Source organism: Lissotriton vulgaris, chromosome 6 (genome assembly GCF_964263255.1).
Source record: "Lissotriton vulgaris chromosome 6, aLisVul1.2, whole genome shotgun sequence".
NCBI lineage: Eukaryota > Metazoa > Chordata > Amphibia > Caudata > Salamandridae > Lissotriton > Lissotriton vulgaris.
Genome location: NC_141694.1, coordinates 830,538,865 through 830,553,863, shown reverse-complemented (window position 1 = coordinate 830,553,863; position 14,999 = coordinate 830,538,865). Strand labels below are relative to the sequence as shown.

The 14,999-nt window shown below is 47.4% G+C and overlaps 1 protein-coding gene across 1 annotated transcript in view; it reads left to right on the top strand.

The window, feature by feature from the left end:
• Positions 1–14,999, top strand: part of LGALS8 (galectin 8) — a 273,575-nt gene that overhangs the window by 167,568 nt on the left and 91,008 nt on the right. The window contains exon 6 of the mRNA XM_086926860.1: positions 6,982–7,035. Coding sequence (XP_086782986.1) covers positions 6,982–7,035 — 54 coding nt within the window. The remainder of the gene's footprint in view (positions 1–6,981; positions 7,036–14,999) is intronic.

Here is a 14,999-nt window from a genome sequence, read left to right as displayed (position 1 = left end):
GGTTTGAAGACTCAAATGAGTCCTCATTGGGACTTCCAGGGCATGCCCTAGCAAATCATTGCACATGTCAAGATGTCCAGGGTTCGGAGCAACCAGATGTGCATACTCGAAGAACAGCCATCTGGTTGCACCGTGACTTTTTAAAATGGATTTTGTTCACCTTTGGAGTGGACAGGGACTCTGAGGCCCGGATTATTAGAGCCCAGGCTGGTTATCAGGAAAGGGGATATGGGGTCCTCACGGAGCTCTGACCCAGGACTTGGTAAGAGCTTCTGAGCCCAGACAAGCAGGGGGTGACCTCCCTGGTTCTCTGGGGCCCCTCCCCATGCATTTTGCAACATGCCTGGAGAAGGAAGCTCAGGTCCGGGGTCTTCCAACCTGGAGCCCAGTCAAAGCTTCTTATCATGGGGAAGCAGGGGAGGGCTCCCTGGGGAATCCCGTCCTGGACACTTTGTAACACAACAGTCCCATCCAGGGCCCCGGGTCAGAGCCCCATTGGGCAATGGGGTGGAAGCCCCAGGCCCTGGGCGCCCCTCTCTGGTCCGCCATTTTGCAAGGTGCCTGAGCTTCTGAATATAGACAAGCAGAGGAGACCTTTCAGGGCCTGTGGGCCCTCGCCTCATGCACTTTGGGACATGGTGGGCCAGGGAACGGAGTCCAGGGCCAGGGGCTTCCAACACAAGGCTCGCCAGAGCTCTGGCCTGGGGCCCAGTCAGAGCTTCTTATCCTGAATAGCAGACCTCACCAGGCCTGTGGGGCCCCATCCCAGGGACTTTGAGACACAGCGTGCTGGTGAAGAGAGTGCAGGGCCTGGGGATTCTAACCCAGGGTCCCTGTCCCGGGGCTTGCTCAGAACCTTTGAACCTAGACTAGCAGGGAAGGCCTTTGTAGGCCTGCGGTTCTCCATCGGTGGCACTCTGTGACACAGCAGGCAAGGGAATGGAGCCCATGGCTGAGTTCTTCACCCCAGGGCCTCGTCAGACATTTTGAAACTGGACAAACAGTTGTGACCTCCCTGGGTCTGCGGGACCCTGTCCCGGGCACTTTGTGACACGGTGGGCTGGAGAAGTGACCCCATGGCGAGGGGCTTCCACCCCGGGCCACACAGTGGAGTGACTCGGAGTCCAGTCAGAGCTTCTTATCTTGGGCAAAGAGGGGAGGCCTTCTGGTCTCTGCTCTGGGCTTCAAGTGACACAGCAGGCCATGAGACAGGACTCAGGCCTGGGGGATTCCCCCCTCCACACCTTTAGAGGCTGTGACCCAGGATCCAGTCAGAGGTTCCTATCTTAGGCAAGCTTGGGAGTCCTACCTTGACTTGCAGGTCCCCATCCCGGGCACTGTGGAACACGGCTCACAGAAACCTGATCTCCTGGGTCCTCACCTTGGGCCTGCCTGAGCATTACCCATTCTTGTAATCCATGTACACAAAGTGATATAGGTGGACATTGGCGAGATTTAATCCGGCCTCCTGAGCCCTGACTGGCATTCACGCTTCAAATGGGCCCTCATTTGGACTTCCAGGGCAGCTTTGGAATCTGAATTCTAAGTCAAGTGAAGGGAGTGATGTGTTTTGTTTATTTATTTAAAGTACAAAAGGTCACCGGTGACATTGACGTGGCACATTTTTCACCGCCCATGTAGGGGTGTGTAAAGGTGTGGGTGGTCTCCCAATAACGACAGGACAACGTTGTAAGGGAGTACGCCGTTTATTTAAGCAGTGTATCGCAGAGAGCGCCGAGCCGGTGACTTCCCGAGCTCCAGCACTCGCGCCTTCTGAAATGCGATGTGCGCGCATCGCAAGATGGCCGCAGGCACGTCGCGTCGTCACGCGACGTGCATAACCTAGAGCGCTGACTCTACATATCTCCCTTTTTTCCAACAATGGAACAACATAAAACGTACAGTCCGCTGCTCATATCAAAGTCTTGGAATCTGGATGGTCTCACCACTGCTCTCCCCCTGCGGGCCTGTCTTACCGAGGTAGCCGTGGCTTCTCTCTTGTGAGTCTCAGCGCCACCTCCCCTATTGTTCAGTGCAGTTTGGCTCTCCATTGATCTCCTTGTATTCATCTCCTTCTTCGTCCCGGGGCTACCTCTGTTGCTTTGCTCCTCATTGACTTCTCCTCTTCCCATGTCCATCTCCAAATCAAATTGTCCATTTCCTACATCGGGCTCCACCGCACCTTCCAGTTTCTGCTTACCTTGGCTCCACTGTAATACTTTATTGCACCTCGCCATACGGTCCTGAGACCATACGTTGCCGTCACTCAACAAGGCAGCTCTGTCATACACCTCCTTGACTTGCAGGGGTTTACTGTATTTGCTGTCCCCCTTCCTTTGCATTACCGCCAACTTAACTCGCACCCATTCACCTTCTTCTCATCCAGTGTCTTTCACATTCCTTCGCATGTTGTAGTATTTAGCGTAGACAGCCTGTGCTTTCTCCAAGGTCGCCTGAACCACTGCGGGGGACCATTTGCTAGTTATTGTTTTCTCCTTCCACGCTCTGTTGTCCTTCGTGAAGGGGTCACGACCCCTCAAGATTTGGAAGGGGCTATATCCAGTTCTTGTGGGGGTGATTCTGTACACCCATATCATGTGCCATATTTCTTTCTCCCAGTCCTTGTTATTTGTTATCGCGGCTTGCACGGACCCCATCACCACCCGATTGAAGCGTTCTACTAGTCCATTTCCTGCCGGGTGATAAATTGAGGTGTGTTTGGAGAGGATGCCATTTCTCTCCATGAATTTGGTCCATTTGTCTGAGGTAAACTGAGGGCCATTGTCGCTCAGGATGGATTTGGGTATGCCTGCTCTCACAAACGTGTCGCTCAGGAACTTTAGGATTGTCTCTGTGTCCATTATTTCTTCCACTTCCACTTCAGGCCATTTTGAGTACCTGTCGATGAGGACACACACATACTTTTGGGTTCCTTGTCCGTCCAAGATCGGGCCCAAGATATCAATGGATAATTCTTCCCAAGGGTTCTTTGGGGGGTCAAATCTTCCCAGCGCCGGTCATAGTGGCTTGAGCGTCTTGTCCGCTCCTTGGCACTGTATGCATTCCCTGACATACCGTTCAGCTTGCAGGTCCATGCCTGGCCACCAGTATCCTTGCTTAGTCCGCAATTTCGTCTTTCCTACCCCCAAATGACCTTCATGGAGTATCGCCAATAGTTTTGGAACTATGCCCGCTGGGGGAATGACCTTGTCCCCCCTGTAGATAAACACTCCTTGATCGTCCATTGACAACTCTTCTCTGACCTCGTAGTACTTCCTTAGGTTTTCACCGAGGTGTTTCTTTTCTGGCCAGCCCTTTACTATGCATTCCTTCACCTCCTGCATGGCCTGATCTTCTCTGTAGGCTTCATTCCACTCCTGGTTGCTGATTACCTTCTCCTGGTCATCCGTCAGGGCTACCATTTCTTCCCCGTCTGCTTGGTCCTCTTCTCCGGGTTCCATGGCTGCCGCCCTACTTAAATAGTCTGCCACTTTGTTCCGGCTGCCCGGAATATATTCAACATCATATCTAAATTCCAGCAGCTTCAAAGTCATTTTCGAAATCCTGGGGGTGGCACTGGCGTGCCCACTGGAGGTTAGTACCTTCACCAACGGTTTATGATCCGTCTTCAACTGAAACCGTGTGCCCCACAGAAATTGTCGGAACCTTGTCATTGCCCACACATCTCTTTTTCAATGACACTGAACTTTCTTTCCGTGTCGCTCAGTGTGCGAGATGCAAAACTCAGTGTCTCCACCACTCCTTGTCCTCGGTCCTGCATTAACACAGCGCCCAATCCTTTATCGCTGGCGTCTGTCGTAAGCACAGTCTTTCCTTGGGGATCTTATCCTTGCAGGGGTATGGCTCCCACAACGTCTTTCTTTATGCTTTCAAACTCTCCTTGTGCTTCCTCCGTCCAGCAGAACACTGACTTCTCTCTTGTTAGTTGTCTCATGTGGTGCGTCTTTGTTGCGAAATGCTGCACGAATTTACTATAATATTCCGCCATTCCTAAAAAGAACCTGACATCTTCTTTGCTGGCAGGTGGTGGTGCATCACAAATCGCCTTTACATTCTCGGTCTTGGGTGTAATTCCTCGCACTCCAATTTTATGCCCTAGGTAGGTCACTGATTCCATACCCAGGCGGCACTTTTCCCACTCTGCCGTTAAGCCTTTTCCTTCCAGCACTCTCAGTACTTTGGTCAATTTTGCATCATGGTCCAACCTGTCTCGCCCTATCACTAGATATAATCCTGGAAATACTGGATGCCATCCATATTCTTGAACAGTTGGTGCATCAATTTCTGAAACACCGCTGCCGCCGATGCCAGTCCGAACGGCATGCGACGGAACTGATAGCACCCGAAGGGGGTAATGAATGACGTCAACCTCCTGCTCTCCGGGTGCAATGCGATCTGATGATATGCTGAGATTAAATCAATGGTAGAGTACCACTTAATTCCTCTCGGTTTGGCCAACATCTCTTCGATCCTCGGTAAGGGGAACTTCACCACCACAATGTTTTTATTCAGTTCGCGCTGGTCCACGCATAGCCTGACCTTTCCGCTGGGTTTCATGACCACTACCAATGGTGCCAACCATTCAGCGCACGTGATCGGTTGGATGATGCCTCTTCTCTCCAACTCTTGCAGTTCTTCCTCGCCGCCTCTCTCACCGCGAGGGGTACATTTCTCACTTTGTGCGACACTGGTACTGCACCTGCCTTGAGTATGATTTTGTGTGCAAACTTCTTGAGTCTTCCCACCGTGCCTCCAAATACCTTGGGGTACTCTCTCTTCCACTTGTCCAGGTCTGGCCAACCATCCGGTTCAGTGAGTAATATCTGGACTTTCCCTCCCGGGTCCAGTTTGATACCCAGGTCGCCCTGGTCCAGCCTTCCCAGCACCGATGGTCCTTTTCCAGATATGTACAGTTTGCAGTTGGCGCTTCGTCCTCTGAATTCGAACTTTAATGGCCTGAACCCTACCATGGGTATGCGATCTCCGTTGTATGTGACTGGCCTTATGTCCAGCCGCTCAAGTTCTGGGCCCAAATGTGGTTTAAAGGTTTCATTCCACACCGCCCTCTGGACTATAGTATAGGGCGATCCTGTGTCTGCCACTATACTTATTGGCACTCCGCCAATCGTCATGACCAGCACCGGCTTGGTCGATCTTTTATTGTCTATGCTTAACACTTGGTCGTAGATGCAGAGTATGGTATCATCCTCTTCTTGGTTATTCTCCTCCGGGTCCTCTTGTCCTTGGTCAATGTATTTAACCATACTCCTGGCTGACTTCCTGCGGCACACTTTCTCGTAGTGCCCTACGATCCCACAGTGCATGCATTTGGCATGAAACGCTGGACACTTCCTCTTGTAGGCTTCGTGTGTCCAACTTCCGCATCGATAGCAGGCCTTCTTGTTGTTCCCCATCTGTTTTTCCGGTGGTCCTGGATGCCCTTGCCACCTGTTCGGTCCTTTTGGTGTGGGCCCTTTGCTTCTACTGTCCTTTCGGGGCTCATCTTCTTCTATCCTGTTCACCATCGGACTTGCCACTGTCTCTCTCTTTGCCGCTTCCGTGCATCGTCACGCCAATTCCGCTTTCTTAACTATTACCATTACTTCCTTCAGCGTGGCGTCCCCACTGGCCCACAGTTTGTCTTGCACGGCTGTACTCGTGGTGTGCATTACGATTTGATCCTTGATGAATTCATCTTGGAATGTGTCGTATCTGCATGTGGACACCAACTTCCTTAAAGCCGCCACATACTCTTCCACTGACTCCCCCGGTTGCTGCTTCCTTTGTTGGAAGTTGTATCTATCTATCGAAACACAAACCGCGGGTCTGTAGTGTTCATTCAATTCTTCGATTGCGTGAGCATACACGTCGTCATCTGTACTCCCTCGTTGTTTGGGCACTAGGTTTTTGAAAATCCTGAGCCCTTCCGGGCCTAAATTATTTAGCAATATCCGCCTCTTCCTCTTGCTGGTAAATGTTTCCTCATTTTCATCCTCAAGTACTTCAATGAAGTTGTCAATGTAGTCTCTCCAGTCTTCCCACCTCATGAGGGGTTCCCCTGGCTTGGGTAGGAACTGTACAGGGGCCGTCACAGACGAAGCCTGTGCGTACATATTTACGCGCCTTCCCGGGGGTGGGGTCCCACTGTGGCTCCTGGGGCTGCCTGGTGCACCGTTTTCCTCTTGTTTCTCAGTTTGCAGCTGGGGGCATTCTGTATCTGCCCCTTCGCTCTTCCCTGAGGGCGCCAGTGCTCCTGCCCGTGCTCGTGCTGTGCTGTGGGGTGCCTTTAGCAGTCTACCCCTCTGCGTGCCCTTTCACTTCCTTCCCAGTGCTCAGTGTGGCTCCTCCGTGGGGCTATGGGCTCTGCCGCACTCTCTGCTGTCCCTCTGCCTCTGTGTGGTTGTTTACCTACTTGCAGGCTGTTGAAATGGTTGGTTGTTGCTCCTGCCTGGTTCTAGGCTTCTAGCTTGTTCCCACAATTTTTCCGTTTTTTATTCCTTTGTTTTGTCGTTTGTCTTTATCCCGACCTCGTCGCCATTCTAAAGGTGTGGGTGGTCTCCCAATAATTACAGGACAACGTTGTGAGGGAGTACGCCGTTTATTTAAGTAGTGTATCGCAGAGAGCGCCGAGCCGGTGACTTCCCGAGCTCCAGCACTCACGCCTTCTGAAATGCGATGCGCGCCCATCGCAAGATGGCCGCAGGCACGTCGCGTCGTCACGCGACGTGCATAACCTAGAGCGCTGACTCCACAGGGTGGTACAGAACCCCTAATTTGAATTAAGCACTGGCCTAATTTGAAGGACTTAGAGTTACAGCAGGAAGTAACTTCTTTTTTACTTGTGTGATTTTTATGTTAAAGTACTTTGTTCAAACTGGACTCTTTGAATGTATTTTTATTTAAAATTATGTTTACAACATGAGCTGATATTTCCTTTTACTTTTCTTGGTTTCTTTATAGACTCTAAAAGGTTCACAACCACAGTCTCTAGCAGGGGTTAAGGAAGAACAAAGTGTAAGTTTTAATGTACTTGAGCGAAATGATGAACTGTTTTCTATACTGCTCAGTGTATTTATATATCTCATATTAATTGAGGATGGATTCAGTGATAGGATGGAGCGGTAGAGACATGTGTAGAAGCACATCATCTGTAGACCAGCAGGAAATGAGTTACATAACTATATACCCATAAAATCTGCCATCATTCAAACCAGAAGCTATTCACGAGGCGGAATGAGTGTGGCTCAGATTTATTTTATCTGGATACTTTGTATAGCTCCTGCGGTCCTTGGCAACTGTTCCTGAGTGCTAAATGACATTCTGATCATGCCATTTGAGATCCAGATCATTGTACTAAAGTTTTGTGATCTTTACACGATTTCACAACAAGATATTAAGACCCTGTACATCCGCACCAGGGAATATCAGTACAAAACAACAGCTTCTCTGCACCACTACTCTGACTTTTGCGGCCATGAAGAATTCATCTATTTCTCCTCACCTGTAACTGCATGAAACCCTGCACTGGATGGTATTGTCCCAAACATGTGTTTAAAGTTATGCTGGTACAAAGGAGGATGGTTGTGCTTTGAAAAGCCAAATACTACGAACTTTTTTTGTTTAATCAATAATATTACTACCGGTGTTCATGCCCTTTGTCAAACGGAACATTTTAAATGTTAAATTAAAGATGCAGGGTAGCAGTAGTAAGGTGAAACAGGACCAATGTGTATTCTTAAGGTAGTAGCTCAAGTTACAGGAAAAGTAGCTACTAAGGAAGCCCCACAGGAAGCAGCATCCTTGCTGCTCTTCCCACGCATTAAACTGACACTCTCTCAAGCCATGCTCACACCAGTATTCTAATGACATAATAATGTGGTTGTTTTCCAGTTACAACTGTTATCATATACAACCAGAGAGAAGTTATTTAACGTCACTTAAAAGCTTGATTTTTAAAACGTCCTGCTATTGACAGCTACCAATATACAGTTTCATATTTTGTGCTCAATACCTATAAATCTACATGGGGTAAGGAGGTGGGGAGGGCTCATGGGGGAGCTAGGCAATAAATTACCTTTCTTACTCTTCCTAAAACCTCAAAAATACAGCTAGCATTCTCCCGACCTCCGCACCACCCTTGTAGCGTAGCCACCCCTGAAAAAAAAGTCAAACATACCTAGTGTTCTGCTACAAATCTCCTACACCCTTTGTAGCACACTATGTACCTCTCCTAAATATTCTTTAAAAACGACCTGTGATTTTTGCCACCTTCCCTCACCAACCTCTCTGCTATTTATTTTCCTCACAACTTCAGTACTGCGCTCTGCGCTCTCAAAAAGCTGAGAGCTGAAACCCCCTAGTCAGCACTTCTGTAAGAGCCACTTCTTTCACAGTTTGAAATAACTAACCAGTCAGTAGCTGAAGAAACGCGGGGCAGGTGACGGAGTAGGTGGTGATTAGTGGTGCCTGACCACCACCTGCAAAACCCACCTCCCTCAGGTCTGCGGAGACTCAAGTGAGGAACAAGGGAGGAGAAAGGCTGTGCACTCTCCACCCCATTTCACCGTCCCTGTCTGGCTCCTTGAGACCTACGGGAGAAAGCCGGTTGGCACATGCCTCAACAAGAAATCAAAAATTATTTTTTCACTGCTCTGATGTTAATAGCAGTGATAAACGTGTTTTCATTGCTTTTATGTCAAAATTACTTATTTTGGGGAGAGTGGCTAGGGACGCCAGGAGATGGCTGTGTGAACTCCGAACTTAGCGACCTAGGCCACTGACAACATCCGGTGGCCCCAGAGCCCCCCACAGTCACATGATGAGGTGGGTGAAGTTCAGGGGCCTGACAAACACTGGCACATGTCGAACCACCTGCCAAGGAGAGCTGCACAGCCCACATAACTGTACCCAAAAGATGGCGTGGCGTACCAAGATGGTGCAGGCCATACACTGCATCAGCTACCGGGGAGCAAAGATAAGATACACTTGATGCATCAGAGGCCCGCCAGAGCCCCATGGACAGTGGAATGGTGAGATTCCCCCAACAATGGAGGTCAGACTCAGGGCACGTCGAGGGAGGCGGATGAGAAAGAGGGAGAGGCTGTGTTGGGACGTAGCCAGCCCTCAGGGGAACAATGGCACTTGAGTTTCTTCGGAGGAGGAGATGAAGAACCCTTCTTAGGGCAAAGCCATATTAAGGCTGAGGAGGAAGAAAACAGAAGGGTGCAAAGGTACACGCTACCCATTCAAATCAAGGAATGGAAACTTTGGAGATGCACCACCGGATGGTGCAAATCACACTTTTAAACATGGAAGTGCGGGAGGTGCCCCAGACTGAGAAACTAAAAAAGCACAGAAATGCAGCAGAACGGGAACCATTACTGGGACCTTGGCCACATGCCACCTCAGATTCAGATTTAGTGCAAATGACAGGGAAGCACTTTGGTGGATGAGTACTTGAATGGTGAGAAGCGACAGAGCAGAGAGAAAGAGGGATGGCGGAGTGGCGAAGGTGGACATGCCGGGGTGCTGTGGCAGAAGTTTATCTGATACCGGTATAGATCATGACCGGTCTGTGTCCCCTGAGGGGAGGGAATACTATGGAGATTGGAGAAATATCCATCTCAGGTTACAGATGGAATCACCTGCCAGTGGTGGCCCTGTGAACCCAGTGCAGACCCTTCACTCCACGTGAACACCACCGGAGGCTAGTAAACCTCATGCCTGTTCCGAGCTTTCATGGCAACGGAGCAGTCATTGTACGACCCAAAACAGCCAAACTGCTCAAAGTGGAGGACACATCCCAGATGAAGGGAGAAACGCCTACACTGATGGCAACGGTAATCGACCAGGAGCTAGAGGCACACGCATCTATCATTCTGGCAGCCAAAACAACTAATGGTAGAAAATGGACACACTGGTACAGGATGTAGCTTAGTTGCGGGCCGATCACAGGAAATTAATGGCGAGAGTAACGGAGGCGTAACCCACCCTGGCCCAGCCCCACCCTTTAGATGTCTGACCACACCTGAATGCAGACCTTAGAAAAAATATAACTACCCTGAGGGGGAAATTCGATGATGTGGAATGGAGGTCTTGTCGCAATAATATCTGGCTGATTGGAAAAAGAGGCCCTGCTTGGAAATATTCCTGGCGGACTGGCTGTTGTCAGTAGTGCCGGGGGGAAAAGTGTGTAAATGATTCACGGTTGAACATGCTCATAGGATCTTAGGCAGACCACCAAAACCTGGGGCGCCACCATTAGCCACTGTATCTAGATTGTTAAACTTCCGGGACAGGGACGCTATATTACAAAAGGCATGGCTGCACAAGCCCTGGCAGATGGGCTGGGAATATGTCCTACACAGACTACACCATGAAGGTGCAGTGACAACGAGATGCCTTAATACGGGTTAAGCAACACCTAATACAGCTGGAACAATAATTGATTACGGAGATTGAGAAAGGAATATCAATTTTTGTTTGAAATAGCAACTGAGCTGTAGAATTGGTTGGAAAGGCATGGATACATGCTACCAGATGATAGGTCCGTGAAAAAATGGTTGACGAACATATTGTGAATTGATGTAGGGGTCAGTTCTAAAACTGGTGCATGATAAGGTAGGATGCAGAGGAAGGTGGGGAAATGCTTGTAAGTTGATAAGATCACCAAGATGCACAGGGCGTACGAGGGACATGCATGAATGACCCAGGGGTGGGGAAGAGACCGAGGTGAGAGACCCAAAGCAACTAAAATGCCAACACACACTTTGAAACTGTTGGCATGGAATTTGGCTAACTCCTGTCTGCAGAAACCTAGGGACATCCAGGGGTGTTGAGGCACTACGAATCATTTGTACCACCACTGATGTGCCTATCGTTTTAGGAACAGCAAAGTATCTGGGGTGGGCTTGGTCTATTAGTTAGAGGACAATCTCTTCCAATGTAACATAATTGGGGTATCAAGGGATATTTGTGCAAATGTGCAAATGTATACCAAATAATTTTTTTTATTGCTCATGTATGTACAAATGTTTTAAATAGTCTTTATAAACAAGGAAAATTTTATTATGTATTTTAAATGTATGCTTGTGCTTTTATGAGTATATTCCTCGAATAAAGCCTTGAAATCGGAATTTCAACAGACTGCAGAGTAAAATCAAACGAGGCCTAGTGATCAAAGCATGGACAAAATATGCAGCAGATATAGTTTTCCTTCAGGAAACGCACATAAAAGGTTCCAAATATGAGATACTGAACAGGGGGAAATAGATAATAGTGAGTCAATCTGAATACACCTTGGGCTCCCGAAGAGAGAAAGTCCTGATCGGGAAAGTGGTAGCTTTCCATATCACCAGAATATGGACAAGGGACTTGGAATGCTGTATTGCATTGCTAGGAGACTGGGAGGGGGGATAGATAGCACTCGTAAACATATATAAATCCAGCAAGGGCTACAAATGGACACACTACAATATTTGTGCAGCTTACTCACATACAGGCTCTAACTATACTAGGAGGATATTTTATTATGGCGCTGGATGTAACCACTGTTAAACAGGCACCTCAACCCCTAGCCCTTAAATTTGACTCCTGTATGCGAGCACTTCGAATGGGGTTCATCTGCAGAACATTACATAGGACATGCCAGGGCTACTTCTACTATGCAGAAGCACACAATATCCCACTCTCGCATGGACTACTTCTTTACTCCAACCTTCACTCTACACAGGTTCATGGAGGCAGAGTACAAAGCAAGCTTTAGGAAAAATGTAGGCACGATGGACCAGGTTTTCAGGTTTTGTGCAGTGTATCGGAAATCTGTGACCATCGCAAAGGGTAGCTTATATTTGGCCGTCATCGGTTTAAAAACAGCATTCGATGTAATTCCCTGTGCTAAACTTTGGAACGTCCTGTTGGCTATGGGATTTCCGTGTTATCTTTTGCAGCTTGTTGTAAGGCTCCATGAAGACACCTATGCTAGAATCCGTTGAGGTAGTCAAGGTCAACTCACAGAGAGGGTGCCAGTCAGCAGAGGGGTTCGCCAGGGCTGTGATATGACTCCGTCATTGTTCTCCCTCTTTATCAATGGGGTGGTAGACCATTTGAGGGAGGACTCTGCGGATGCCCCAGTCCTGGCAGGGGAGAAAACACCGACCCTCCTCTTTGCTGACGACACTCTCCTGATGTCTAAAACCCCATCGGGTTTACACTAACTGCTTGACCGATTCAGTGTGTTATGTGACGAGCGAGGGCTAACAATCAACACCCTTAAAACAAAGTTGATGGTGCTAGCCCGAAGAAAGGTTAGGAAACCACATCTTACCCTAAATGGGTCCCCTTGGAAGTGGTTGAAGAATTTGACTATCTGGGAGTCAGATTATTTAACAATATGAAATGGGATTCTCACTTAGCAAAAATGCTCCTGAATCTTAAAAGGGTTTCTGGAGTAATATTGAGGAATCCGCGTTTATCAATTAGTAGGCCAATAGGTCCAGTCCTCACAGTCTATGAAGGGAAGGCATTGGCCGCGGCAGTCTATGGCTTCGAACTGTGGGGAGGAGAAAATACAATGGACTTGGTAAAAGCTGAGAACAAGTTTGTGAGAGACCTAGTCTCACTCCCTATCTCAACCCCTCTTAGACCCCTTTATGCTGATTTGGGTAGGAGATCAATCGGGGATATAGTACGCCTTCGCCCCTTGCTGTTTTGGGTGCGTCTAAGAAGAACACCAGAACTGGCTAAATACGCTTTGGTGTTGGATGAATTAATCAATTTGAATGTCTCCAATAAAATAAAATGGCTCAATAAATTAAAACAGCTGGTGATGAATCTAGGAATGAAAGAGTTTTGGGCTTCCCAATCACCACCTCATAAACAAATTGTTTAAAAAATCTATTGGGAGTGGGTGGAGGCAGAGGAATTAAAAAGTACAAAGCATGGATCATTGACCAACCAATTTCTGGAATTCAAACCAACTAGGAAGTTAGAGCCGCTTTTGGATTATATTCAAATTCCTAGAGACAGATCACTCTACTTGAAAATGAGGTATGGTACTCTCCCGTTGAAAAAGTTTACAGCAGGATGGAAAGGTGTGAGAGATTATGATGTTAACTGTCCAGGCTGTTCATGTAAGATGGAGACTTTACCACACTTTCTGTTTGCTTGTAGGGCTTACAAGCTACCCGAGCTAGGTGGTTAAAACCTGTGTGTAGAGAGATGGGTGTTAGAGATTTTAGGATTGCATTACGTATTGTGCTAACCGACACATCCTCTATGTTTATTGTTTGTGGAATTGCAAAGTACATTTCTAGCACTTGGTTCATAAGGACTAGGTTGCTGGACCCCGCAAAACAGAAATGTTAACCTCCTCCCGATTGATCTTTCCTACTGAAAAAGCATTTTAGACTTTTGTAACTATTTTACTGTAAAAAGTGTTTTTAAACCTCATTTTTAGACGACTTGTAATATGTATGTGATACTTTTTGTATATTGATTGTATGATTAATGTATGTTTGCACTTTTATGATATGAAAATATCGAATAAAGTATTACAACAACAAAGCAAGCCGATTATCCCATCACTCACCACTAAGCATCCAATTAGAAACTTGAAAGCCATGTTGAAAGGGAGACTGTAAAATGGCTTCATGGCACCTGACAAACAAAAAAGAAGTGGAGTGTCTGTACAAGGCCACCACACGCTATTTTAAAGACAACAATGATACAGTGTGGGATGTGTCCACTCTATAGGAGGTCTCTAAAGCAACGATACAGGGGTGGTAATATCAGTGGGAGTGGGAGAGAAAAGGAAAAGAGAAAGTCAATATAAGACCGTAAAAAGGGAACTCTTAGACTTAGAGATTACATGTATTCAACAACCCTTAGCGGTAATTAAAGCCTACCTTAGATTAAAATGGAAAGAATATCTTGTGATAGCAACTAACGAGGTTAAACTGACCAATGTTGCAAAACTAAAATTCATCTATGAAGCTGTGGCTTAAGTAGGAAAGGTCCTAGCTAGGCTCAGCAGCAGGAAACAAGATAGGATCATACCTGAGAAATAACAGCCCCAGACGACATGACAATTCTAGGAAGTGAGGCCATAAGGCTTCAATGGTGGATCATATTCCCAAATTCTATACAGTGAGGCTGCACTTATCGGAAACTGACCTACAAGATTTTGCCGGAGATAGCCCTTGTAGGCGGCTAGCGAGTCATAAGGTATTGGCACTAGAAGAGGACCTAACAAGGGAAAATGTGTAGTTGGCTCTCACACAACTGTAATCTAGAAAAGCCCCGGGACCGAGTGGCCTTCCAGCGGAATTCCTGAAGAGAATGGCAAGTAAGATAATCCCACCTCAACACAAAATATACACTGAGGCATACTTCAAAGGAATTCTCCCTAGAGATCTTTACAATGCAACAATCGTACTCCTACCCAAAGTAGGAAAGCCCAGGGATCAATGGGATTCCTATTAGCCACTATTGCTCCTCAACTCAGACACCAACATACTGGCAAAGTCTTTAGCAAATTGACTGAGAGGCGTAATTCTAGATCTGGTGCAGTCTGAACAGAATATATTCATGCCCTCTAGGTCTACAAAACGGAACCTCCGTCGTTTATAAAATAACCTGGTGACCAGGACAGGGGTGCCAGTGGTTGTAGTATAATTGGACTGAAATGAGGCAATCCACTCAGTGAAATGTCCTTTCTTGTGCACGATTCTGAACAAAATGGGATTCGAATTGAAATTCCTGAAATGAATCAAACTGCTAGATATGAACCCTAGAGCATGAATCAAAGTCAATGAGATTCTTTCCCTGGAATTCCTGATAAACAGGGGCACAAGATAGATTTGACCCTTATCAACAATGTTATTTGCTCTCTCCATAGAGGTCCTAGTGGATTGGAGAAGGGTGAATGCCCAGAAATGAGGTTGGATATGGGAAACCACATGGAAGGAATGGATATCATT